General features: G+C 47.0%; 2 protein-coding genes across 6 annotated transcripts; one reads left to right on the top strand and one right to left on the bottom strand.

Annotated features, from left to right (window-relative positions):
- Positions 1-65: 65 nt before the first annotated feature.
- LOC146221602 (butyrophilin subfamily 1 member A1-like) lies at positions 66-25,750 on the bottom strand. 4 transcript variants are annotated; one of them, XM_084691069.1, is made up of 7 exons: positions 25,602-25,750; positions 13,743-13,812; positions 11,659-12,006; positions 11,269-11,562; positions 10,944-11,084; positions 1,356-1,575; positions 66-504 (listed from the first exon to the last, which is right to left on the bottom strand). In XM_084691069.1, exons 2-6 carry the CDS (start codon positions 13,801-13,803, stop codon positions 1,364-1,366), a joined length of 1,056 nt encoding a protein of 351 aa, XP_084547195.1. In that variant the 5' UTR covers positions 13,804-13,812; positions 25,602-25,750; the 3' UTR covers positions 66-504; positions 1,356-1,363. The 4 variants fall into 4 exon arrangements, with proteins under 4 accessions (XP_084547195.1, XP_084547194.1, XP_084547193.1 ...); XM_084691068.1 differs by having other exon boundaries at positions 13,743-13,829; positions 25,602-25,749; XM_084691067.1 differs by lacking the exon at positions 25,602-25,750 and adding an exon at positions 24,655-24,877 and having other exon boundaries at positions 13,743-13,829.
- LOC146221603 (uncharacterized) lies at positions 17,605-21,266 on the top strand. Of its 2 annotated transcripts, XM_084691101.1 has the most exons (7): positions 17,605-18,476; positions 19,317-19,367; positions 19,479-19,549; positions 19,939-20,075; positions 20,182-20,252; positions 20,876-20,978; positions 21,170-21,266. In XM_084691101.1, exons 3-7 carry the CDS (start codon positions 19,520-19,522, stop codon positions 21,189-21,191), a joined length of 363 nt encoding a protein of 120 aa, XP_084547227.1. In that variant the 5' UTR covers positions 17,605-18,476; positions 19,317-19,367; positions 19,479-19,519; the 3' UTR covers positions 21,192-21,266. The 2 variants fall into 2 exon arrangements, with proteins under 2 accessions (XP_084547227.1, XP_084547226.1); XM_084691100.1 differs by lacking the exon at positions 19,317-19,367 and having other exon boundaries at positions 17,634-18,476.
- Positions 25,751-25,979: the final 229 nt, after the last annotated feature.

Genomic DNA, 25,979 nt, shown 5'->3' with positions numbered 1-25,979 from the left:
CCTGAGAAGTTGTAGTGTAAAAACAGACAGTGTGTACAACAACACAAAATCAAGAAGCACGCAAGTTAGTTAGTTTTATTTTATTTTTGTAAAAAAATAAGCAGTGCGGGCTTATCCGAGGCGTGGGACCTCAGGTGCCGCGGAGCAGGAGGAGCTCAGTGACACGGAGTGGGAGAGCGCCGTGATCCAGAGGAGGGGAAGCAGGAGAGGAGAGGGCGAGGAGGAGAAGACAGGGCAGGCAGGGCAGCAGCCGAGCCTATGAGTTCCAGGACGTCCATTCCCACCGTGGATTAAAGGGCCGCGAGGCAATCAGCCGTGTACCAGGTGAGAGTAGATGTATATTCTGGTTCTAGTCAGTTGTCTGGCTGCGCCATTTTGCACTTGTTGCAAATTCTGGACGTAGGTATTTTCTGCATGTCATAACTGGACTTCCTGTAGGCCATCATGTCTCCAGAGTTGTAGGCTGTGAAGCCCTCAGCATGGCTCACATCTCTCTGTTGGGCTCTTGGGTGGGGAACACAGGGACAACAGCCTTGAGGACAACATTAATGGATTTGTTGATATGACATCTGACAGAGTCACTGTAGGTGTTGATGTGGCCTGCGCTGGTGCTAATGTCGGCGACCGTGGCACCGAACTAGTGATCGTTATTATAGTTCAAAAGGGAAACTGTGGAAGTTATCGTATTATGTGAGATATAAAAACTGCCAAGCTGCAAAGTCACGTAAAGCAGTTGTTCTCAAAGTGGGAGTCGCGACCCCCGGGTGACGCACGCTAGCATTAACTATTGAACTCCTGAACTAGCATCACATCAAACTCAGGATATGCATGCATTAACAGGGCAGCTGTGGTGGCGTATATGGGGGCCGGTTCTGGTGGGCTGGTCTGGATCAAAGTCCAGGGCCTATTTTTACTCCCACGTTTACGTAAACCACCTCCGTGGATGCGGGGTTCGCGAGTCACTGGCACCAATATTTTAGGGGTCGTGGGCTGAAAAGTTTAAGAACCCCTGACGTAAAGGAGAGAAGCCTACTAACTAGGGGTGGGAATCTTTTGGTACCTCACGATTCGATTCTTGGGGTCACGATTCGATTAAAAATCATTTCACAATTAGTTTTGATTTTTATTATTGTTATTATTTATTTATTTTATAAAAAAAATTGTGAATCGCTATGAATCGGTAGAAGACTGAATCGCGATTCAAATGTAAATCGATGTTTTCCCCCACCCCTACGACTAACGCTACAGTCGGTAAGACAATGTTTTATTTTCACAACTTGTAAATGAATTTGTTCGTGCATGCATTCTTGGACCCGTGAAGACCTCTAATTCAACTTCTACCACACACAACTCACCAAAGGGACTAGGATACTTGGTGGTTGGTCTGGGAGTCTTGTGAGAACATTGACCCACTGCTGGATGGGTGGGGATCCTTGGCTGGAAGCAGTGGACACTGCACAGACTGTGAGGATGACGACCTAGGAAGCGATGTGTCCTGATTCGGTTGTAAAAAGTCGACATGTATGATTGTATCTTGGTTCTGAGATTCTGCTTCTGGATCTGAGGGTCTGGATACTGGAACAAAAACAGGAGAATGAGTCGATAAGAGTTGCGGTGGCCTGGGATGTAGGCGGCTCTGAGGACGAACCGGCGTGTAACGGGGAGCTGGCTGAGGTGGCGGAGGAAAGGCCTGAGTGGAATCCAGCGCTTCGGAGAGAGAAGATTATAAGACAGTCAGATGCCTGAGCGGTTAGGGAATCGGGCTATTAATCAGGTTGCCGGTTCGATTCCCGACCGTGCAAAATGACATTGTGTCCGTGGGCAAGGCACTTCACCCTGCTTGCCTCGGGGGAATGTCCCTGTACTGTGTGTGTCAGTCACTCAGGATAAGAGCGTCTGCTAAATGACTAAATGTAAATGTAAGATTACAGGGGCTGATCTTGCATCCAAAAGTGAGTCGGACGGCGAAATAGGAGTCCTGCCAGTGAACCCCCAAAACTGCCCAAATCAGGGTCGAGGGGGAGGGCTTTGAAGCGGACGCAATGTCGGCATCGTCCAGCCAGGCACCACGTCTTGCTCAATGAATGTGGTCTATGATGGAGTTGGAGAGAAATCCGGGGTCAGATGGCTGAGCGGTTAGGGAATCGGGCTAGTAATCAGAAGGTTGCAGGTTCGACTCCCCGGCCGAGCAAATGACATTGTGTCCTTGGGCAAGGGACTTTAGCCTACTTGCCTCGGGGGGAATGTCCCTGTACTAACTGTAAGTCGCTCTGGATAAGAGCGTCTGCTAAATGACTAAATGTAAAATGTAAATGTAAATCCAGGCTGGGGATAAGGCCGTGGACACCGGGGACTGAGATCAAGAACGTGGCCTTGTTGAACTGTTGGAGCTGCCCTCTGTCCGAACCGCACATGGTAGGTTCAGAACCTTGTGCCCCCAACCCCCAAGGCAAGTTGAAGGAGGAGGGAGAGGTAGTAATTCCCCACCCTGTGCTCGGGAAAGGAGGAGCAGATCTCCCTACAAGGAGAAAGCACAAGCAAACCCTGGACCCTGGGGGGACCGAGTGCCAAGGCCCAGCAGACACCACAGGAAAGGAATGATGATGGAGGGACGTGGAAATCAGGGCGAGCCAGAGTGGTGCCCCACTTTGGGGAGGACTCAGTGAGGAGTTGGGGAACCAAGGATGCAATGAAGGCATAGAACAGGCTTAGGGGCTTGGGCCTGAGGACTCACTCGTGAGTGTGAGTTCAAAAACTCAATAACTCTATATGATATCTAGAAATATATAAAGTCAGATGGGCCAGGGCCAGTAGCCCTGGCTGATCTCTGCTCCTGAGAGGAGGGGCAGCTGGATGGGAGGAAAGCAGAGGGAATTTTATCAGTGGACACTCGAGTGGGTGTGTGTGTGTCAACCTGTTCACATTTATACAGAAACACACATCACACTCAGACTTACTCACACACATGTGCGAATATATTGTACACAAACATTTCCTGATAGATACCTCAGTGCTATTTCTTCTGGTTATTTTCCTCCTCTCTCGAGGTTAGCATTCTGGGATGAATAGTGGATGTTGTGAGTGAGGCTGGGGTGGATAGTGGGTGTAATGAGGCTGGGGTGGATAGTGGGTGTTGTGAGGCTGGGGTGGATAGTGGGTGTTGTGAGTGAGGCTGGGGTGGATAGTGGGTGTTGTGAGTGAGGCTGGGGTGGATAGTGGGTGTTGTGAGGCTGGGGTGGATAGTGGGTGTTGTGAGTGAGGCTGGGGTGGATAGTAGGTGTTGTGAGTGAGGCTGGGGTGGATAGTGGGTGTTGTGAGTGAGGCTGGGGTGGATAGTGTGTGTTGTGAGTGAGGCTGGGGTGGATAGTGGGTGTTGTGAGTGAGGCTGGGGTGTATAGTAGGTGTTGTGAGTGAGGCTGGGGTGGATAGTGTGTGTTGTGAGTGAGGCTGGGGTGGATAGTGGGTGTTGTGAGTGAGGCTGGGGTGGATAGTGGGTGTTGTGAGGCTGGGGTGGATAGTGGGTGTTGTGAGTGAGGCTGGGGTGGATAGTAGGTGTTGTGAGTGAGGCTGGGGTGGATAGTGGGTGTTGTGAGTGAGGCTGGGGTGGATAGTGGGTGTTGTGAGGCTGGGGTGGATAGTGGGTGTTGTGAGTGAGGCTGGGGTGGATAGTGGGTGTTGTGAGTGAGGCTGGGGTGGATAGTGGGTGTTGTGAGTGAGGCTGGGGTGGATAGTAGGTGTTGTGAGTGAGGCTGGGGTGGATAGTGGGTGTTGTGAGTGAGGCTGGGGTGGATAGTGGGTGTTGTGAGTGAGGCTGGGGTGGATAGTGGGTGTTGTGAGTGAGGCTGGGGTGGATAGTAGGTGTTGTGAGTGAGGCTGGGGTGGATAGTGGGTGTTGTGAGTGAGGCTGGGGTGGATAGTGGGTGTTGTGAGTGAGGCTGGGGTGGATAGTGGGTGTTGTGAGTGAGGCTGGGGTGGATAGTGGGTGTTGTGAGTGAGGCTGGGGTGGATAGTGGGTGTTGTGAGTGAGGCTGGGGTGGATAGTGGGTGTTGTGAGTGAGGCTGGGGTGGATAGTGGGTGTTGTGAGTGAGGCTGGGGTGGATAGTGGGTGTTGTGAGGCTGGGGTGGATAGTGGGTGTTGTGAGGCTGGGGTGGATAGTGGGTGTTGTGAGTGAGGCTGGGGTGGATAGTGGGTGTTGTGAGTGAGGCTGGGGTGGATAGTGGGTGTTGTGAGTGAGGCTGGGGTGGATAGTGGGTGTTGTGAGTGAGGCTGGGGTGGATAGTGGGTGTTGTGAGTGAGGCTGGGGTGGATAGTAGGTGTTGTGAGGCTGGGGTGTATAGTGGGTGTTGTGAGTGAGGCTGGGGTGGATAGTAGGTGTTGTGAGTGAGGCTGGGGTGGATAGTAGGTGTTGTGAGTGAGGCTGGGGTGGATAGTGGGTGTTGTGAGTGAGGCTGGGGTGGATAGTGGGTGTTGTGAGTGAGGCTGGGGTGGATAGTGGGTGTTGTGAGTGAGGCTGGGGTGGATAGTGGGTGTTGTGAGTGAGGCTGGGGTGGATAGTGGGTGTTGTGAGTGAGGCTGGGGTGGATAGTGGGTGTTGTGAGGCTGGGGTGGATAGTGGGTGTTGTGAGTGAGGCTGGGGTGGATAGTGGGTGTTGTGAGGCTGGGGTGGATAGTGGGTGTTGTGAGTGAGGCTGGGGTGGATAGTGGGTGTTGTGAGGCTGGGGTGGATAGTGGGTGTTGTGAGTGAGGCTGGGGTGGATAGTGGGTGTTGTGAGTGAGGCTGGGGTGGATAGTGGGTGTTGTGAGTGAGGCTGGGGTGGATAGTGGGTGTTGTGAGTGAGGCTGGGGTGGATAGTAGGTGTTGTGAGGCTGGGGTGGATAGTGGGTGTTGTGAGTGAGGCTGGGGTGGATAGTGGGTGTTGTGAGTGAGGCTGGGGTGGATAGTAGGTGTTGTGAGTGAGGCTGGGGTGGATAGTAGGTGTTGTGAGTGAGGCTGGGGTGGATAGTAGGTGTTGTGAGGCTGGGGTGGATAGTGGGTGTTGTGAGTGAGGCTGGGGTGGATAGTGGGTGTTGTGAGTGAGGCTGGGGTGGATAGTAGGTGTTGTGAGTGAGGCTGGGGTGGATAGTAGGTGTTGTGAGGCTGGGGTGGATAGTGGGTGTTGTGAGGCTGGGGTGGATAGTGGGTGTTGTGAGTGAGGCTGGGGTGGATAGTGGGTGTTGTGAGTGAGGCTGGGGTGGATAGTGGGTGTTGTGAGGCTGGGGTGGATAGTGGGTGTTGTGAGGCTGGGGTGGATAGTGGGTGTTGTGAGTGAGGCTGGGGTGGATAGTAGGTGTTGTGAGTGAGGCTGGGGTGGATAGTAGGTGTTGTGAGTGAGGCTGGGGTGGATAGTGGGTGTTGTGAGTGAGGCTGGGGTGGATAGTGGGTGTTGTGAGTGAGGCTGGGGTGGATAGTGGGTGTTGTGAGTGAGGCTGGGGTGGATAGTAGGTGTTGTGAGTGAGGCTGGGGTGGATAGTGGGTGTTGTGAGTGAGGCTGGGGTGGATAGTGGGTGTTGTGAGTGAGGCTGGGGTGGATAGTGGGTGTTGTGAGTGAGGCTGGGGTGGATAGTGGGTGTTGTGAGGCTGGGGTGGATAGTGGGTGTTGTGAGGCTGGGGTGGATAGTGGGTGTTGTGAGGCTGGGGTGGATAGTGGGTGTTGTGAGGCTGGGGTGTATAGTAGGTGTTGTGAGTGAGGCTGGGGTGGATAGTGGGTGTTGTGAGTGAGGCTGGGGTGTATAGTAGGTGTTGTGAGTGAGGCTGGGGTGGATAGTAGGTGTTGTGAGTGAGGCTGGGGTGGATAGTGGGTGTTGTGAGGCTGGGGTGGATAGTGGATGTTGTGAGTGAGGCTGGGGTGGATAGTGGGTGTTGTGAGTGAGGCTGGGGTGGATAGTGGGTGTTGTGAGTGAGGCTGGGGTGGATAGTGGGTGTTGTGAGTGAGGCTGGGGTGGATAGTGGGTGTTGTGAGTGAGGCTGGGGTGGATAGTGGGTGTTGTGAGTGAGGCTGGGGTGGATAGTGGGTGTTGTGAGTGAGGCTGGGGTGGATAGTGGGTGTTGTGAGTGAGGCTGGGGTGGATAGTAGGTGTTGTGAGGCTGGGGTGGATAGTGGGTGTTGTGAGTGAGGCTGGGGTGGATAGTGGGTGTTGTGAGTGAGGCTGGGGTGGATAGTGGGTGTTGTGAGTGAGGCTGGGGTGGATAGTGGGTGTTGTGAGTGAGGCTGGGGTGGATAGTGGGTGTTGTGAGTGAGGCTGGGGTGGATAGTGGGTGTTGTGAGTGAGGCTGGGGTGGATAGTAGGTGTTGTGAGGCTGGGGTGGATAGTGGGTGTTGTGAGTGAGGCTGGGGTGGATAGTGGGTGTTGTGAGTGAGGCTGGGGTGTATAGTGGGTGTTGTGAGGCTGGGGTGGATAGTGGGTGTTGTGAGTGAGGCTGGGGTGGATAGTAGGTGTTGTGAGGCTGGGGTGGATAGTGGGTGTTGTGAGTGAGGCTGGGGTGGATAGTGGGTGTTGTGAGTGAGGCTGGGGTGGATAGTGGGTGTTGTGAGGCTGGGGTGGATAGTGGGTGTTGTGAGGCTGGGGTGGATAGTGGGTGTTGTGAGGCTGGGGTGGATAGTGGGTGTTGTGAGGCTGGGGTGGATAGTGGGTGTTGTGAGGCTGGGGTGGATAGTGGGTGTAGTGAGTGAGGCTGGGGTGGATAGTAGGTGTTGTGAGGCTGGGGTGGATAGTGTGTGTTGTGAGTGAGGCTGGGGTGGATAGTGGGTGTTGTGAGTGAGGCTGGGGTGGATAGTGGGTGTTGTGAGTGAGGCTGGGGTGTATAGTGGGTGTTGTGAGGCTGGGGTGGATAGTGGGTGTTGTGAGTGAGGCTGGGGTGGATAGTAGGTGTTGTGAGGCTGGGGTGGATAGTGGGTGTTGTGAGTGAGGCTGGGGTGGATAGTGGGTGTTGTGAGTGAGGCTGGGGTGGATAGTGGGTGTTGTGAGGCTGGGGTGGATAGTGGGTGTTGTGAGGCTGGGGTGGATAGTGGGTGTTGTGAGGCTGGGGTGGATAGTGGGTGTAGTGAGTGAGGCTGGGGTGGATAGTGGGTGTTGTGAGGCTGGGGTGGATAGTGGGTGTTGTGAGTGAGGCTGGGGTGGATAGTGGGTGTTGTGAGTGAGGCTGGGGTGGATAGTGGGTGTTGTGAGGCTGGGGTGGATAGTGGGTGTTGTGAGGCTGGGGTGGATAGTGGGTGTTGTGAGTGAGGCTGGGGTGGATAGTGGGTGTTGTGAGGCTGGGGTGGATAGTGGGTGTTGTGAGTGAGGCTGGGGTGGATAGTGGGTGTTGTGAGTGAGGCTGGGGTGGATAGTGGGTGTTGTGAGTGAGGCTGGGGTGGATAGTGGGTGTTGTGAGGCTGGGGTGGATAGTGGGTGTTGTGAGTGAGGCTGGGGTGTATAGTGGGTGTTGTGAGGCTGGGGTGGATAGTAGGTGTTGTGAGTGAGGCTGGGGTGGATAGTAGGTGTTGTGAGTGAGGCTGGGGTGGATAGTGGGTGTTGGGAGTGAGGCTGGGGTGGATAGTAGGTGTTGTGAGTGAGGCTGGGGTGGATAGTGGGTGTTGTGAGTGAGGCTGGGGTGGATAGTGGGTGTTGTGAGTGAGGCTGGGGTGGATAGTGGGTGTTGTGAGTGAGGCTGGGGTGGATAGTGGGTGTTGTGAGTGAGGCTGGGGTGGATAGTGGGTGTTGTGAGGCTGGGGTGGATAGTGGGTGTTGTGAGTGAGGCTGGGGTGTATAGTGGGTGTTGTGAGGCTGGGGTGGATAGTAGGTGTTGTGAGTGAGGCTGGGGTGGATAGTAGGTGTTGTGAGTGAGGCTGGGGTGGATAGTGGGTGTTGTGAGTGAGGCTGGGGTGGATAGTGGGTGTTGTGAGTGAGGCTGGGGTGGATAGTGGGTGTTGTGAGGCTGGGGTGGATAGTGGGTGTTGTGAGTGAGGCTGGGGTGGATAGTGGGTGTTGTGAGGCTGGGGTGGATAGTGGGTGTAGTGAGTGAGGCTGGGGTGGATAGTGTGTGTTGTGAGTGAGGCTGGGGTGGATAGTGGGTGTTGTGAGTGAGGCTGGGGTGGATAGTGGGTGTTGTGAGGCTGGGGTGGATAGTGGGTGTTGTGAGTGAGGCTGGGGTGGATAGTGGGTGTTGTGAGGCTGGGGTGGATAGTGGGTGTTGTGAGGCTGGGGTGGATAGTGGGTGTTGTGAGTGAGGCTGGGGTGGATAGTGGGTGTTGTGAGTGAGGCTGGGGTGGATAGTGGGTGTTGTGAGTGAGGCTGGGGTGGATAGTGGGTGTTGTGAGGCTGGGGTGGATAGTGGGTGTTGTGAGGCTGGGGTGGATAGTGGGTGTTGTGAGGCTGGGGTGGATAGTGGGTGTAGTGAGTGAGGCTGGGGTGGATAGTGTGTGTTGTGAGGCTGGGGTGGATAGTGGGTGTTGTGAGGCTGGGGTGGATAGTGGGTGTTGTGAGGCTGGGGTGGATAGTGGGTGTAGTGAGTGAGGCTGGGGTGGATAGTGTGTGTTGTGAGTGAGGCTGGGGTGGATAGTAGGTGTTGTGAGGCTGGGGTGGATAGTGGGTGTTGTGAGTGAGGCTGGGGTGGATAGTGGGTGTTGTGAGGCTGGGGTGTATAGTGTGTGTTGTGAGTGAGGCTGGGGTGGATAGTGGGTGTTGTGAGTGAGGCTGGGGTGGATAGTGGGTGTTGTGAGTGAGGCTGGGGTGGATAGTGGGTGTTGTGAGGCTGGGGTGGATAGTAGGTGTTGTGAGGCTGGGGTGGATAGTAGGTGTTGTGAGTGAGGCTGGGGTGGATAGTGGGTGTTGTGAGTGAGGCTGGGGTGGATAGTAGGTGTTGTGAGTGAGGCTGGGGTGGATAGTGGGTGTTGTGAGTGAGGCTGGGGTGGATAGTGGGTGTTGTGAGTGAGGCTGGGGTGGATAGTGGGTGTAGTGAGTGAGGCTGGGGTGGATAGTGTGTGTTGTGAGTGAGGCTGGGGTGGATAGTAGGTGTTGTGAGGCTGGGGTGGATAGTGGGTGTTGTGAGTGAGGCTGGGGTGGATAGTGGGTGTTGTGAGGCTGGGGTGTATAGTGTGTGTTGTGAGTGAGGCTGGGGTGGATAGTGGGTGTTGTGAGTGAGGCTGGGGTGGATAGTGGGTGTTGTGAGTGAGGCTGGGGTGGATAGTGGGTGTTGTGAGTGAGGCTGGGGTGGATAGTGGGTGTTGTGAGTGAGGCTGGGGTGGATAGTGGGTGTTGTGAGTGAGGCTGGGGTGGATAGTGGGTGTTGTGAGTGAGGCTGGGGTGGATAGTGGGTGTTGTGAGTGAGGCTGGGGTGGATAGTAGGTGTTGTGAGTGAGGCTGGGGTGGATAGTGGGTGTTGTGAGTGAGGCTGGGGTGGATAGTAGGTGTTGTGAGTGAGGCTGGGGTGGATAGTGGGTGTTGTGAGGCTGGGGTGGATAGTGGGTGTTGTGAGGCTGGGGTGGATAGTGGGTGTTGTGAGTGAGGCTGGGGTGGATAGTAGGTGTTGTGAGTGAGGCTGGGGTGGATAGTGGGTGTTGTGAGGCTGGGGTGGATAGTGGGTGTTGTGAGGCTGGGGTGGATAGTGGGTGTTGTGAGGCTGGGGTGGATAGTGGGTGTTGTGAGGCTGGGGTGGATAGTGGGTGTTGTGAGTGAGGCTGGGGTGGATAGTAGGTGTTGTGAGTGAGGCTGGGGTGGATAGTGGGTGTTGTGAGGCTGGGGTGGATAGTGGGTGTTGTGAGGCTGGGGTGGATAGTGGGTGTTGTGAGGCTGGGGTGGATAGTGGGTGTTGTGAGTGAGGCTGGGGTGGATAGTGGGTGTTGTGAGTGAGGCTGGGGTGGATAGTGGGTGTTGTGAGTGAGGCTGGGGTGGATAGTGGGTGTTGTGAGTGAGGCTGGGGTGGATAGTGGGTGTTGTGAGGCTGGGGTGGATAGTGGGTGTTGTGAGTGAGGCTGGGGTGGATAGTGGGTGTTGTGAGTGAGGCTGGGGTGGATAGTGGGTGTTGTGAGGCTGGGGTGGATAGTGGGTGTTGTGAGTGAGGCTGGGGTGGATAGTGGGTGTTGTGAGTGAGGCTGGGGTGGATAGTGGGTGTTGTGAGTGAGGCTGGGGTGGATAGTGGGTGTTGTGAGGCTGGGGTGGATAGTGGGTGTTGTGAGGCTGGGGTGGATAGTAGGTGTTGTGAGGCTGGGGTGGATAGTGGGTGTTGTGAGTGAGGCTGGGGTGGATAGTGGGTGTTGTGAGTGAGGCTGGGGTGGATAGTGGGTGTTGTGAGTGAGGCTGGGGTGGATAGTGGGTGTTGTGAGTGAGGCTGGGGTGGATAGTGGGTGTTGTGAGTGAGGCTGGGGTGGATAGTGGGTGTTGTGAGTGAGGCTGGGGTGGATAGTGGGTGTTGTGAGTGAGGCTGGGGTGTATAGTGGGTGTAGTGAGTGAGGCTGGGGTGGATAGTGGGTGTTGTGAGTGAGGCTGGGGTGTATAGTGGGTGTTGTGAGTGAGGCTGGGGTGGATAGTGGGTGTTGTGAGTGAGGCTGGGGTGGATAGTGGGTGTTGTGAGTGAGGCTGGGGTGTATAGTGGGTGTAGTGAGTGAGGCTGGGGTGGATAGTGGGTGTTGTGAGTGAGGCTGGGGTGGATAGTGGGTGTTGTGAGTGAGGCTGGGGTGGATAGTGGGTGTTGTGAGTGAGGCTGGGGTGGATAGTAGGTGTTGTGAGTGAGGCTGGGGTGGATAGTAGGTGTTGTGAGTGAGGCTGGGGTGGATATTTCTACTGGCTGGTCCTTGTTCTCCTCTCTCTTGTTTTCACAGGTAACATATTCCTCTTTAGAGTCACAAACATCTGTTAGAAATACATGAGGAAATACCATGTCTGCTGTATGACATCTCTACACACACACACACAACTGTATCTTACCTTTACTGCCTGCTGTACGTTTCTTCAAAAAGAACCACAATCCTGCTACTGCTGCTACGACCAAAACCACGACAAGAACTCCAACAATTGGACCAACTTTGGAATCAGAGGAGCTTTCATCTTTCCGTGGAAATGAAGAATCTGAAAGACAAAGTGATCCTCATCAGACAGTTTCCTGACAGAAAGAGATGAAGCACTAATGAAGAATAAGAAATGTCTCCATAGATAAATGTTGATTTATTAATTAATAGACAGCATCTTGAATTTTGGTTTGAGTTTTTAGATTGAGACATCACAAATCAATAATAATAACACAGAACCTCACCAGGAACATGGATCTCTGTCTCCCTGGTCTGGTTGAGTCCCTGCAGATGAACCCTGCAGGTGAACCTGTTGGTGTCTGTCTTCTGTACAGTCACTCTGCTTCTCACAGTGTAGCGTTGGTGAGGGCCGGGGTCAGGGTGTCTGTCTGTCTGTGTGACATCAGCAGGGAGGAGGTGTCCTTCACTGTCCCTCCACTCCAGCTCAGGTTCTGGGTACCAGCCTCCAGACTCACACTGGAGAACCCTCCCTGTGCCGTTGGGTCCCACCATGGAGACCGTTGGTTTAGAGACCGCCCCTACAGAGACAGACACACATAAGACCATCAGAGACATCAGGAACTCTTCAACAGCTTTTAGGCACATTAGCATCTTCTCTATTTGATCTAACTTACCAACACTGAGCTGGATGACAGTCTTCTTAACCTGCCCGTCCTTAACAACCTTGCAGGTGTAGTTCCCCTCATCATCCAGCTTCACTCTGAAGAGTTTCAGGGAGACGTTGCCCCTGACCACTTCTCCTTCTAACAGGCTCGTCCTGTCTTGGTAAGATGGATTCTGGTCGACATTATCTTCACGACCATCCCTGTATAAATGTACATATTCAGTTTCCGGGTCAGGTCTGGACCACTCCACTGTCAGGAACTCTGCATCGATGGAAGGTTCCAGGGAACACGGCAGGATGACATCATCACCCTCTACAGCAACAATGCGGTCAGGTGAACCAATCAGCTGAGACTCTCCTGGAAGAACAGACACAAAGACAGAATCCATCTGGGACTATCAAGAGGTGTTTAATAAAGGTTGTCTTCCATTGTCGATAGTTAGCAAGTCTTTCTGTCTTTTAGCATTTTGATCTAGCAGACAACATTTCCAAACCGATGTATACAAACAGGGCAGATACAAAGTAAAGCACAGTGTTTCCCCTACCATTATATTAGGGGGGCGCCCCACCCCCCCAACGGCACCCCCAGCCCCCCCTGGAAGGTCACGTTAATTTGGATTTTTTAATATGTATACCTTTCCTATAAAACAGGTCTATAGCTTGCTCTTTTATTAAACAAACTAATTGGCCTAATGTCATTTATCTTATTTACACGACGGCAATGTCATTTCTGTCTCTACATGCATGCAACCATGCCCCCCCCCCCCCACCCCAGATCAAGGATCTGAAATACATAGTTATAACAGTATATCGAGGTATTGTAACAAAACAGTAGTAGCTACATGCATGGTAGGTTACTTTAAAAAGGTTTTCACAGGACATTTTAATTTAGACTCTACTTGATTTGGACTAAGTAGAGTGACTAAATTATTTGAACATGGGCTAGGTATATAACTTGATTGCTTTGTTACTATATAGCCTAATGGTATATTTAACATTGTTATGTATTTATACAGAGACCTGTTGGCCTAACACAACCTGTTACAGGAGTCAGGTGGCTGAGCGGTTAGAGAATCGGGCTAGTAATCAGAAGGTTGCTGGTTCGATTCTGGCCGTGCCAAACAACGTTGTGTCCTTGGGCAAGGCACTTCACCCTACTTGCCTCGGGGGGAATGTCCCTGTACTTACTGTAAGTCGCTCTGGATAAGAGCGTCTGCTAAATGACTAAATGTAAATTTTACCGTAACACATCATTTGTGGACAGGGGCGGACTGGGGAAAAAAAGTGGCCCGGGAGTTCTACTGTCAGACCGGGAGTTCTACTGTCAGACCGGGAGTTCTACTGTCAGACCGGGAGTTATACTGTCAGACCGGGAGTTCTACTGTCAGACCGGGAGTTCTACTGGCCTACTTGGAAAAATACCCATACACTTAACATTATTTTGGATGATTACAAAGAAATGACATCATACATGTTTCATTTCTTACGTTGAAAGTCCGTAAGAACACATTTCAGAAGACACTTCAGAACATCTTCGAAAAATAGGCACCATGAGTGTTAAATACAGATGGCGAGGAGGAGGATACAGTATAAGGCGTATAAATCTCAGTCAGTAATTGGAGCCTACTAAAGGTCTTAGAGCAAATTATACGTTATCAAGCTGTGTAATATGGAATAGTATGAGATACTAGCGATGTCAGAGGGAGGGCCGGTTGGTGATGGAAGTGGGCCGATATTTTGGACCATCCCAACCCCGTCGGCCCACCAGGGATTCCCCCGGTATCCCCAATGGCCAGTCAGCCCCTGTTTGTGGAGACAAAAATGTACTTCTTTGTGCATATTAATTTAGCAGACCTTTTTATCCAGAGCTAATTTACTGGAGATTTATCCCACTAAACCCAACTATACTATACCCAATAAACAAACTAAACTTTAGTTTAGGGCCCCGCGATTGTCCAATCAATGGGCCCCATACAAAATTTTTGTTTAGTGCCCCCAAAACCCTAGGGCCGGCCCTGCTCAGATATGCTAATCTGTTGCTCTGCAACCAAATGCTGTAGCCATGGCTACCACTGAGCTTGTTCAAGAACTCACCCGCGGACGACTGGGCGCAGAGAACCATGAACAGCAACACCCTGCTGCAGATACGGTCCATCTTCAAATGCTGGAAACACATTAGGCCTTAAATTAAGAAAAATAACACTAATTATTAATCCTATGAGAGACAATATACTTGCATACATTTATTGCAGAAACTCCCATAAATATTTTTTTTAAATGTGACTATGATAATCAAAGTTGTAGTCTGATACTTATTGAAGTACGTATATTCATGAGACTTTCTGCAATAAATGTAAGTAAGTAAGTAAGTAAGACTTTATTTATATAGCACATTTCATACAAGAATTGTAGCTCAAGGTGCTTTACATAAAAACAATAAAAACAATAATACAAGTGATAAAAGTAATAATTAAAATAGCAACAATAATATAACTAATAAAAGTAGAAAACCCTTCTGAGATAAAATTACTTAAATGATTCGGTAAAAAGGTAGGTTTTAAGCTGTCTTTTTAAAATGTCTAGCGTGTTTTCTTCCCTAATATTTATGGGTAATTTGTTCCATAGTTTTGGGGCGTAATTAGCAAAGGCAGCATCACCAATCTTCTTATGACTGCTTCTGGTGACCTCTAACAGGCCTGCATTTGATGATCGCAGTGTTCTAGCTGGTGTGTAGTTTATAAAGGAGTTAGCAATGTAGCTAGGTCCTTGTCCGTGTAGAGCTTTGTATGTGAGGAAAAGGACCTTAAAGTCAATTCTGAAGGTAACAGGGAGCCAGTGTAAAGTAGCTAGGACAGGACTAATGTGTTCTCTCCTTTTAGTTTTGGTTAATAATCTAGCTGCAGAATTTTGAATGAGCTGTAGTCTTTCAGTGGTTTTCTTGGGAAGACCAGTGAAAAGTGCGTTACAGTAGTCCAGCCGGCTGGATATAAAAGTATGAATTAACTTCTCTGCATCATTTTGGTTTATGAATGGTCGCACCTTTGCTATATTCCTCAGGTGAAAGAAAGCTGTTTTGGTCATTTTATTTATGTGAGAGTTGAAATTCAAATCTGAGTGTAGGATTACACCGAGACTTGTCACCTCTGGTTTAAGACAGGGGGTTAAGCCTCCTAGATTCTTAGTAAGCATCTCTCTTTTGGATTTGGGGCCACATAGTAGGACTTCGGTTTTGTCTTCATTTAATTTAAGAAAGTTATCATTCATCCATTTGTTTATTGCCAACAGGCAGTTGGTAATGGAATTGATGGCCGTTGCATCGTTGGGTTCAGTGGATATATATAGTTGTGTGTCATCCGCATAGCTATGGAAATCTATGTCATGTTCTCTGATTATGTCGCAGAGTGGTAACATATAAAGAGAAAAAAGTAATGGACCTAAGCAGCTTCCTTGAGCAACCCCGTAGCAGTTCTCATGTTTCTTGGACCTATGGTCTCCTAAACTAACTTCCTTCCTGTGATATATGATTTTATCCAGTTCAATACACTATCCGTGAACCCAATAAGCTTTTCCAGTATATTGATTACGATGTCGTGATCAATGGTATCAAATGCTGCACTGAGATCTAGCAGGATAAGGATAGAGACTTTATTTGCATCAGAGTTTAGTCTGAGGTCGCTAATTATTTTGGTGAGAGCAGTTTCAGTACTGTGATATTTCCTGAAACCTGACTGCGAGACTTCCAGGATGTTATTTTCTTCAAGAAAATAATTTAATTGGACTAAAACTATCTTTTCCAGTACTTTACTAATAAAAGGAAGGTACAGGCAATGTAGGCTTAACTGTCCAAACAAAACTGGTTTAACAAAATGAAATGTATGTAGGGCCTATTCCTAGGGCCTATATAGGGATAATATCATACCAGGTTTTAACGACGGTCGTACAATGTAAGGCTCTATGCACGCTCAACATGACTTTTTAATGATGGCGGTACGTCTGTCTCCCTAACCAGCACGCAAATCATCTTTAGACGCAACACATGTTCAGCCTATAACTGACTTTATCCAGGGCCATCTGAACGGTAATGAAACATGCACAGTAACTTAGCATCTAATGAAGGTGGTTTCATGTCCCACAAATTAAGACATAGTGGGCTAGCCTATTAGAAGGCAATGGAAAATGTGCTACCAGGGCTAAGGCCAGATATTTCTTTTTTATCATTAAACCATGTGCATTACAAAACACCTAAATGGCCTAAATGATAGCCTAATGCAGGGGTGGGCAATTCCGGTCCCCGAGGGCCGCTGTCCTGCATGCTTTAGATGTTTACCTGCTCCAACACACCTGATTGAAATGAATGGTCATTCTGGAGTAGGGAAACATCTAAAACATGCAGGACAGCGGCCTTCGAGGACTGGAATTGCCCACCCCTGTTCTAATGCAGGGATCACAGAGAGGATAAATCTACATCATTATTTGTCATGACACAGAACAGCCTCAATTCCATCTACGCACGGTGCCTGCCTGATGCATAGCCTATAAGCTAGTCCTTCAATTAAACATCAAAGTTAATGTGACAGCTCTAGATTCTATTTTATAGGCAATAGGCGCAAATAGGGCTACGCGTTACCCACAAAAGCATCAGTATGATTACTGATAGGGTTAAAGACTAAGTTAGGCCTACGTTTGCCATAACTCTAAAAAAAGGCTATTTCATGGTTCGCGTGTTATTTTCCTATAATTCATATTGTTAACTAAAATCTGAAAACAACCAAAATTGTGTTATCCAGATTGCAGAATGTTGTTGCCTATTTAAAAAGTGAGGAATCCAATTTCAAGGCCTGTTCATCCACATGCAGGATGAACAGAAATGTGGGAATTTTTTCCAAATCTTTGTTATGTAAAGGTAATCCCGAGCATTAGGTTGCCTACCGTTTCCTCACACAGGCTGTATTATTAGTTCAGGTTATCACAGCCACCTTTTCCCACAGCTTTTGCACTATATGAATGAAAGGTGTCAAAATGTGCGTCTCGTTCCCGATTTCATTGCCATTGAAATATTTAGATATAGGCCTATGAAAAGGTTTTGTGGCAAAATATGGCCCATCGAAATGAATGGATGTCATGTTGAGAATTATAAAGGATAGGAACCTGGTGTCCATTTGTAAAAACATAAATAATAATCATTGGTGGCCCAGGGCTCTCAAGTTTTATAAAAAGTTTGGCGTGAGGTCAACGTTTGGGTATAAACTATTACGGCCCTATTTTGCGTTTGGAAAAAATACAAAAAACGAATGGGTAGGCCTACACGGACACGGATTCGGTTACAAACATTAAATTAGGCCTACATATATGCCTGCATGCCTATCATCTATTAGGTAGCCTACATATTTATTACAACAAATACATATGAAAATATTTTGAAGAAGCTATTTAGCAAATATAGTCACTTTATAGACTTGGATAAGAAAATAGTTACGTGTTCAGTTGAACCACCCAGCTAACACATGACGTTGCGGCAACGTTGCCAGTAGGTGCTCAGTTGGTAACCCGCGACGTTACCTTCTGGCAACGTCATGGCAACGTCGTAGCAACGTTATAAAGGGGATGTTGCCAGTTGGTCCCATGGACAACGTTGCCACGACGTCGTACCTTGGTCGGCTGGTTACGTTATTTTTAGACCTGTGGGCAACGTTGCCGCGACGTCGTACCTTGGTCGGCTGGTTACGTTATTTTTAGACCTGTGGGCAACGTTGCCGCGACGTCGTACCTTGGTCGGCTGGTTACGTTATTTTTAGACCTGTGGGCAACGTTGCCGCGACGTCGTACCTTGGTCGGCTGGTAACGTCATTTTTCGGTCCGTGGGCAACGTTGCCGCGACGTTGTACCTTGGTCGGCTGGTTACATTATTTTTAGGTCCGTGGGCAACGTTGCCGCGACGTTGTACCTTGGTTGGCTGGTTACGTTATTTTTTGGTCCCATGGACAACGTTGCCGCGACGTTGTACCTTGGTCGGCTGGTTACGTTAATTTTGGTCCCGTGGACAACGTTGCCGCGACGTCGTACCTTGGTCGGTTGGATACTGTTATTTTGGTCCCGTGGACAACGTTGCCGTGACGTTGTCCCTTGGTCGGCTGGATTCATTTTGGTACCATGGGTTAAGTTGCCGTTTAGTCGCTCTTTGGTCGCAGGACAACGGATCTCGAGTGCAGTGGTTTATCCATGGAGAGATCACACTGGACTGCTCTCAGTTCTGACACTTTTGTAATGTAGCCAGTCTACATTAATTTCATTAATTCAATCACACAATATTATAACAATGTATGTAATTCATGTGCAGCTCAGCCCCAGCATGGTCATCAATTTTCTCATATGCAGGAACATAGCTTTAAATAAAAGACTGAATTTGGAATATAATTCTTATATTCTTAGCCTTAGGCCTATATTAAAATATAAGTATTTCATTCTTTACATGTACAAAAGCAATCAGTGTGTGATGTGAAACATGATTAAGCAAACATTCTTTGTCCAGCACACTAAAGCTGTATGACACACAATGCAAATTTGAGCTACAATAATTTTGTAATACAATATTGTTAAATGTGACCAAAAGGCAAGCGATTCTTAAGTTTTATTACCAAAGACAAGTCATCACAGAATATATACAATTCTTCTTTAGCAAACCGAGCTGCCCCTCAGTCTGCCCCTCAGCAACAACTTTGCGCATGCCCATTTCAACGCATCTCTGAAACTGGGGTTTCAGAAAAGAGTTTGCTGGGATTCAAACGTCTTGAACTCATGGATTTCAACTGGAAATTAGCTACTTCAAAGGTGAGTTTCTTTACAGAAATAGATTTAAATATATAAACATATTTTCTGAAATTGGATGGAACATGCTATTACGTATAGGTTTGAAATTTAGGCTATTAAGGCTGGTTATCTGTTTCAGATTAACATTGTTAGCTCTAACAATACGTTAGGATTTCGCTAGCTACTAGCTAGTAGTAAAGCTAGTATAATGTACTGTAGAGTTAAGGCTAAACCCTCCAGAAAGTTAAATACTGAAAATACATACAAAGTTTAGCGTCTCACAAATCACCCACGAAAGAATCAGTGAAAATAAACGTTCAGAACTGTTAGAAAAAACCTTGTCCGAAAATAGTTTATTTAGCCCTGGAAGACTGTGGAGCTAGCGCGTGGCTGATCACGTTTTGAGATCAGTCGGATATGGCATGCACAGCAATGGCGTCTATAAAAGTATCATGTCACTAATTCTTCCAATTTGTACATGCCATCTATTTTTGGATAAGTTTATTTGTTTTAACCTTAAGATGCGTGAGTTCTAAATGTTTCCGACGCTTCCACGAGTGAGTTTTTTCCAAAACGGCAGCTAGGTAGCTTTTATTAGCTTCCGTTACCTAGCAACCTAGCATAATACTCGTAGCAATGTTCCTACCTGCTAGTGTTGCTTGTTAGCCTACTAATTGTAAATTTTTAAGCCATACTATAGCGTTTGTCACATTGTTTGTCTATCGGAAAATAGTCGGTTGTAATGTTCAGTGGGGCCCTGCTTTCGAACGATCACACATGTGCGATGCTGATCCTTTTATATTTATATCAAAATGCTAATACTATGTACTTAAACTACATTCCACTTTAATTTCTGTACAGATTATCCTACCACCGTCACACGGCCTAGCACTGTGTCCCTGGGAAATTATGGTAAAGTAATGAATGACCGTTTTTAACAGTGACAATAATTGTATGAACCATGGCAACCCTAAAGGCTATGTTTTGAAGCAAAAGCATGACTGAAAACTTTTGCATCACCAGACCCCTAGGTGTCAACTCTGGTCTGGTGGAGGAGAACCCATATGGGGTCCAGGAAAACAGCTGGCAGCCAGGCAAGTGCAAATATAAGACACTCAAAGCTTCTCAATAGCATTGCCCACTCATTGTAAGGCATACTTAAGTTGTTCTGATCGTGGCAGGGGGATACATATTTGTCAAAACAACAAATGTTGTCTTAGTAATGCTTTGTATACAACCATTCAAGGTAACATGTGTTATTTACATCAATGTTACAGCTAATCTAGAAGAACCACAGTGTATGCCAATCATGTTAACTCTTGTAAACTTGTTTTACTTGTCTTTACTGACAGACACATTAGTTTAACCCTCATCCTTGAGGGTTTAGGTTGGTTGAGGGGCAGTTCTATGGGCGTATTGAAGCCCTCTGTGACATGCTTGCGTGTAAAAAGGGCTATACAAATACATTTGATTTATGTTCCAGAAGATGGAGACATTGGAGGAGAACCAGCGAGAGGCTCTCCTATTCAGGCGACGACAGGGCAGACACGCTGAAGAGGTGCCAGTGATGGACCTACAGGTGGCCCAAACACAGGCTGAACTCCAAGAAAAAACTCCAAAGTAATGAATGACCGTTTTTAACAGTGACAATAATTGTATGAACCATGGCAACCCTAAAGGCTATGTTTTGAAGCAAAAGCATGACTGAAAACTTTTGCATCACCAGACCCCTAGGTGTCAACTCTGGTCTGGTGGAGGAGAACCCATATGGGGTCCAGGAAAACAGCTGGCAGCCAGGCAAGTGCAAATATAAGACACTCAAAGCTTCTCAATAGCATTGCCAACTCATTGTAAGGCATACTTAAGTTGTTCTGATCGTGGCAGGGGGATACATATTTGTCAAAACAACAAATGTTGTCTTACTAATGCTTTGTATACAACCATTCAAGGTAACATGTGTTATTTACATCAATGTTACAGCTAATCTAGAAGAACCACAGTGTATGCCAATCATGTTAACTCTGACAGACACATTAGTTTAACCCTCATCCTTGAGGGTTTAGGTTGGTTGAGGGGCAGTTCTATGGGCGTATGTGAAGCCCTCTGTGACATGCTTGCATGTAAAAAGGGCTATACAAATAAATTTGATTTGATTTATGTTCCAGAAGATGGAGACATTGGAGAACCAGCGAGATGCTCTCCTATTCAGGCGACGACAGGGCAGACACGCTGAAGAGGTGCCAGTGATGGACCTACAGGTGGCCCAAACACAGGCTGAACTCCAGACCTTGAGGAGCGCCTTAAGGTGCTGGACTTCCGAAAGAGTGGTAGGTGTTTTGAGATGCCGTGAACTATGGCTTACACGCAGCGTTCAACGTTCAAATTGGTGCTAACAATAAGTTCATGACTTCTAATTGCAGATGCTGTGATGAAGTGGAAGACGGGACTAGGAGAGAAGGCTGTGGAGCTCCTCATAGCGGACACACTCAAACACGCCCCGGCAGCCCATTCAAAACAAGCCAGGTGAATGAATCATGATTGCAGCTTCCATATCCAACCTTTCACATGGCTATGTGACAAAAAACTAGAATCCCATAATCTTTTTTTGATGAAGTATATTATTCTAGATGTGATTTTTGGATGACTTGTATAGCCCCTTTCGCACGTGCAATTATGTTGATAGGACACTAACTTATTTTGTGCTTCATTGTCAGGGCCAACAGACAGGACCTGTAGTGGAGACTGGCAGAAGATTTTAATTCACTGTTTGGCACTTTGTTTGAAATAAAATGACTGAATGTTACATGGAAATGCTGCCTTGTTTATGCTTGAGTTAGGCTACACATCACACAAACATAGTCCTCCTAAAGTTGGCTACCATGTAGCCTATTATACAAGAACAAGTAGCATTTTGGGCATATGAGGTCTGCATATGAACCGCCCCAATATAAGCAGTAGAATTGAGAAATATAGGTTTCTTAATTGACGTTGCAGTTACGGACTGGCAACGTCACAAAATTACGTTGCTAGGAGGTCGCGGTTACGGACTGGCAACGTCACAAAATTACGTTGCTAGGAGGTCGCGGTTACGGACTGGCAACGTCACAAAATTACGTTGCTAGGAGGTCGCGGTTACGGACTGGCAACGTCGGAAAATAACGTGGCTAGGAGGTCGCGGTTACGGACTGGCAACGTCGGAAAATAACGTTGCCACGACGTTGCGGTTACGGACTGGCAACGTGATTTGGTGACGTTGCCGTTACCTCATGGCGTCTTTCACTTTCCACGTTGCCGCAACGTCGCCAAAGACGTTGCGGCAACGTAAGTTTGGTCAACGAGTGACGTTGCGGCAACGTAAGGGCAACGTAACTGTGTTAGCTAATCTTCTTATGACTGCTTCTGGTGACCTCTAACAGGCCTGCATTTGATGATCGCAGTGTTCTAGCTGGTGTGTAGTTTATAAGGGAGTTAGCAATGTAGCTAGGTCCTTGTCCGTGTAGAGCTTTGTATGTGAGGAAAAGGACCTTAAAGTCAATTCTGAAGGTAACAGGGAGCCAGTGTAAAGTAGCTAGGACAGGACTAATGTGTTCTCTCCTTTTAGTTTTGGTTAATAATCTAGCTGCAGAATTTTGAATGAGCTGTAGTCTTTCAGTGGTTTTCTTGGGAAGACCAGTGAAAAGTGCGTTACAGTAGTCCAGCCGGCTGGATATAAAAGTATGAATTAACTTCTCTGCATCATTTTGGTTTATGAATGGTCGCACCTTTGCTATATTCCTCAGGTGAAAGAAAGCTGTTTTGGTCATTTTATTTATGTGAGAGTTGAAATTCAAATCTGAGTGTAGGATTACACCGAGACTTGTCACCTCTGGTTTAAGACAGGGGGTTAAGCCTCCTAGATTCTTAGTAAGCATCTCTCTTTTGGATTTGGGGCCACATAGAAGGACTTCGGTTTTGTCTTCATTTAATTTAAGAAAGTTATCATTCATCCATTTGTTTATTGCCAACAGGCAGTTGGTAATGGAATTGATGGCCGTTGCATCGTTGGGTTCAGTGGATATATATAGTTGTGTGTCATCCGCATAGCTATGGAAATCTATGTCATGTTCTCTGATTATGTCGCAGAGTGGTAACATATAAAGAGAAAAAAGTAATGGACCTAAGCAGCTTCCTTGAGCAACCCCGTAGCAGTTCTCATGTTTCTTGGACCTATGGTCTCCTAAACTAACTTCCTTCCTGTGATATATGATTTTATCCAGTTCAATACACTATCCGTGAACCCAATAAGCTTTTCCAGTATATTGATTAGGATGTCGTGATCAATGGTATCAAATGCTGCACTGAGATCTAGCAGGATAAGGATAGAGACTTTATTTGCATCAGAGTTTAGTCTGAGGTCGCTAATTATTTTGGTGAGAGCAGTTTCAGTACTGTGATATTTCCTGAAACCTGACTGCGAGACTTCCAGGATGTTATTTTCTTCAAGAAAATAATTTAATTGGACTAAAACTATCTTTTCCAGTACTTTACTAATAAAAGGAAGGTACAGGCAATGTAGGCTTAACTGTCCAAACAAAACTGGTTTAACAAAATGAAATGTATGTAGGGCCTATTCCTAGGGCCTATATAGGGATAATATCATACCAGGTTTTAACGACGGTCGTACAATGTAAGGCTCTATGCACGCTCAACATGACTTTTTAATGATGGTGGTACGTCTGTCTCCCTAACCAGCACGCAAATCATCTTTAGACGCAACACATGTTCAGCCTATAACTGACTTTATCCAGGGCCATCTGAACGGTAATGAAACATGCACAGTAACTTAGCATCTAATGAAGGTGGTTTCATGTCCCACAAATTAAGACATAGTGGGCTAGCCTATTAGAAGGCAATGGAAAATGTGCTACCAGGGCTAAGGCCAGATATTTCTTTTTTATCATTAAACCATGTGCATTACAAAACACCTAAATGGCCTAAATGATAGCCTAATGCAGGGGTGGGCAATTCCGGTCCCCGAGGGCCGCTGTCCTGCATGCTTTAGATGTTTACCTGCTCCAACACACCTGATTGAAATGAATGGTCATTCTGGAGTAGGGAAACATCTAAAACATGCAGGACAGCGGCCTTCAAGGACTGGAATTGCCCACCCCTGTTCTAATGCAGGGATCACAGAGAGGATAAATCTACATCATTATTTGTCATGACACAGAACAGCCTCAATTCCATCTACGCACGGTGCCTGCCTGATGCATAGCCTATAAGCTAGTCCTTCAATTAAACATCAAAGTTAATGTGACAGCTCTAGATTCTATTTTATAGGCAATAGGCGCAAATAGGGCTACGCGTTACCCACAAAAGCATCAGTATGATTACTGATAGGGTTAAAGACTAAGTTAGGCCTACGTTTGCCATAACTCTAAAAAAAGGCTATTTCATGGTTCGCGTGTTATTTTCCTATAATTCATATTGTTAACTAAAATCTGAAAACAACCAAAATTGTGTTATCCAGATTGCAGAATGTTGTTGCCTATTTAAAAAGTGAGGAATCCAATTTCAAGGCCTGTTCATCCACATGCAGGATGAACAGAAATGTGGGAATTTTTTCCAAATCTTTGTTATGTAAAGGTAATCCCGAGCATTAGGTTGCCTACCGTTTCCTCACACAGGCTGTATTATTAGTTCAGGTTATCACAGCCACCTTTTCCCACAGCTTTTGCACTATATGAATGAAAGGTGTCAAAATGTGCGTCTCGTTCCCGATTTCATTGCCATTAAAATATTTAGATATAGGCCTATGAAAAGGTTTTGTGGCAAAATATGGCCCATCGAAATGAATGGATGTCATGTTGAGAATTATAAAGGATAGGAACCTGGTGTCCATTTGTAAAAACATAAATAATAATCATTGGTGGCCCAGGGCTCTCAAGTTTTATAAAAAGTTTGGCGTGAGGTCAACGTTTGGGTATAAACTATTACGGCCCTATTTTGCGTTTGGAAAAAATACAAAAAACGAATGGGTATAGCCTACACGGACACGGATTCGGTTACAAACATTAAATTAGGCCTACATATATGCCTGCATGCCTATCATCTATTAGGTAGCCTACATATTTATTACAACAAATACATATGAAAATATTTTGAAGAAGCTATTTAGCAAATATAGTCACTTTATAGACTTGGATAAGAAAATAGTTACGTGTTCAGTTGAACCAGGAACCAGAAATGACAGCCAGTGCATGCAGTCCTACTTTCTTTCTATGGAACATTAAACCAACGTCAATAAAAGAAAAATATGTATTAAAGTATCACAATAACGTGTCGAAGAAATCTGGTTACAGACGTAACCAAATCTGCCTATTCCCAACTCCCCTATGTCTCGTAAACTCGCCCGCTCTGTGCGAGACAGCAAACCTTTTAACCTGTCATCTGCCTAGCAACAAATTAGCCTACCACATAGTATGGAAACAAATCAGTGTCATAATGTCTTGGCATCCAATACTTAATATTGAAATGTAAACGACACCGAATTCTCATCTGAATATTCAAAATAAAATAAAATTCAGGTTTCTCAAATTCGAGGCAAAAAAATTCAAGCCCCAAAAAATCGAGACGAAAATGTTCGAGCTGAAAACATTTGATCATAGGCCTGCTTGGGATCTGGTAGTGTGTCGTCTATGAACAGCAAGGCATAGCCATATGGAGTCAAGCAAGATCAAGTTTAACGACTGTCGTACAATGTAAGGCTTTATGCATGCGCAACATGACTTTTTAACGATGGCGTTAAGCCTGTGTCCCTAACGAGCACGCGAGTCATCTTTAGACGCAACAAATGTTCGGCCTATAACTTACTTTATCCAGGGCCATCTGAACGGTAATGAAACATGCACAGTATCTTACACTACCACTTAATGAAGGTGGTTTCATGTCCCTCAAATAAAGACATAGGCTAGGCTAGAATAAACAGAGCTACGCTATTGAGTTTATGACTTGGCTTTCGATCATAAACATTATCCTAATTTATTGACTGGGTAAATAGTTAGTGTCAATTATGAACTTAAATCTTTGCAATTTTTCTGAATAAATGTAGGAAACAACATTAACGTTAATGATATAACGTTATAAACGTTAAACGAAAAGACGTACCGGTACGTAGCTTTAAAGAGTTCGGTGGACAGCAACAGATTAAAACTCCCGGGATTTTCCGGGTTTCCACCTTTTACAGTCAGTTTACAGAAACTTCTATCAGAGAACCATAGATATATATATACACTAGATGTCTTACCGCGGCGTCTAGAACGCCCGCACATGGCGGCCATCATGCCACAGGCAACTCGCTCACCCATAACATTGTGTTGATGCTACATGTACTTTTTAAATGACCATAACTTGCTCAATTTTCAACTGATTTTTAAACGGTTTGGTTTGTTATCAACGTCAGAGATGTCGCTATTCCACTGCATACTTCTATTAAATGTTTAAAAAATTACAGAATTATTCATAAGTATGCAGTGGAATAGCGAG

This window comes from Hypomesus nipponensis, chromosome 25 (assembly GCF_054491055.1).
Source record: "Hypomesus nipponensis isolate SF chromosome 25, ASM5449105v1, whole genome shotgun sequence".
Taxonomy (NCBI): Eukaryota; Metazoa; Chordata; class Actinopteri; order Osmeriformes; family Osmeridae; genus Hypomesus; species Hypomesus nipponensis.
Note: the sequence above shows the minus strand (reverse complement) of the source record. Positions and strands in the feature narration are given on the sequence as shown.

Bases quoted from the DNA above. Each gene is read 5' to 3' on its own strand.
- LOC146221603 (XM_084691101.1), top strand. From the start codon at position 19,520: ATGGGGTCCAGGAAAACAGCTGGCAGCCAG. The intron at 20,253-20,875 runs GCAAGTGCAAAT...TTCTAATTGCAG, and splicing joins GGAAAACAGCTGGCAGCCAG to ATGCTGTGATGAAGTGGAAG. The intron at 20,979-21,169 runs GTGAATGAATCA...CTTCATTGTCAG, and splicing joins GCCCATTCAAAACAAGCCAG to GGCCAACAGACAGGACCTGT.
- LOC146221602 (XM_084691066.1), bottom strand. From the start codon at position 24,696: ATGCACTGGCTGTCATTTCTGGTTCCTGGTTCAACTGAACAC. The intron at 11,563-11,658 runs GTAAGTTAGATC...CTGTCTCTGTAG, and splicing joins TGTCATCCAGCTCAGTGTTG to GGGCGGTCTCTAAACCAACG. The intron at 1,576-10,943 runs GTAAGATACAGT...TTTTTGTTCCAG, and splicing joins ACGTACAGCAGGCAGTAAAG to TATCCAGACCCTCAGATCCA.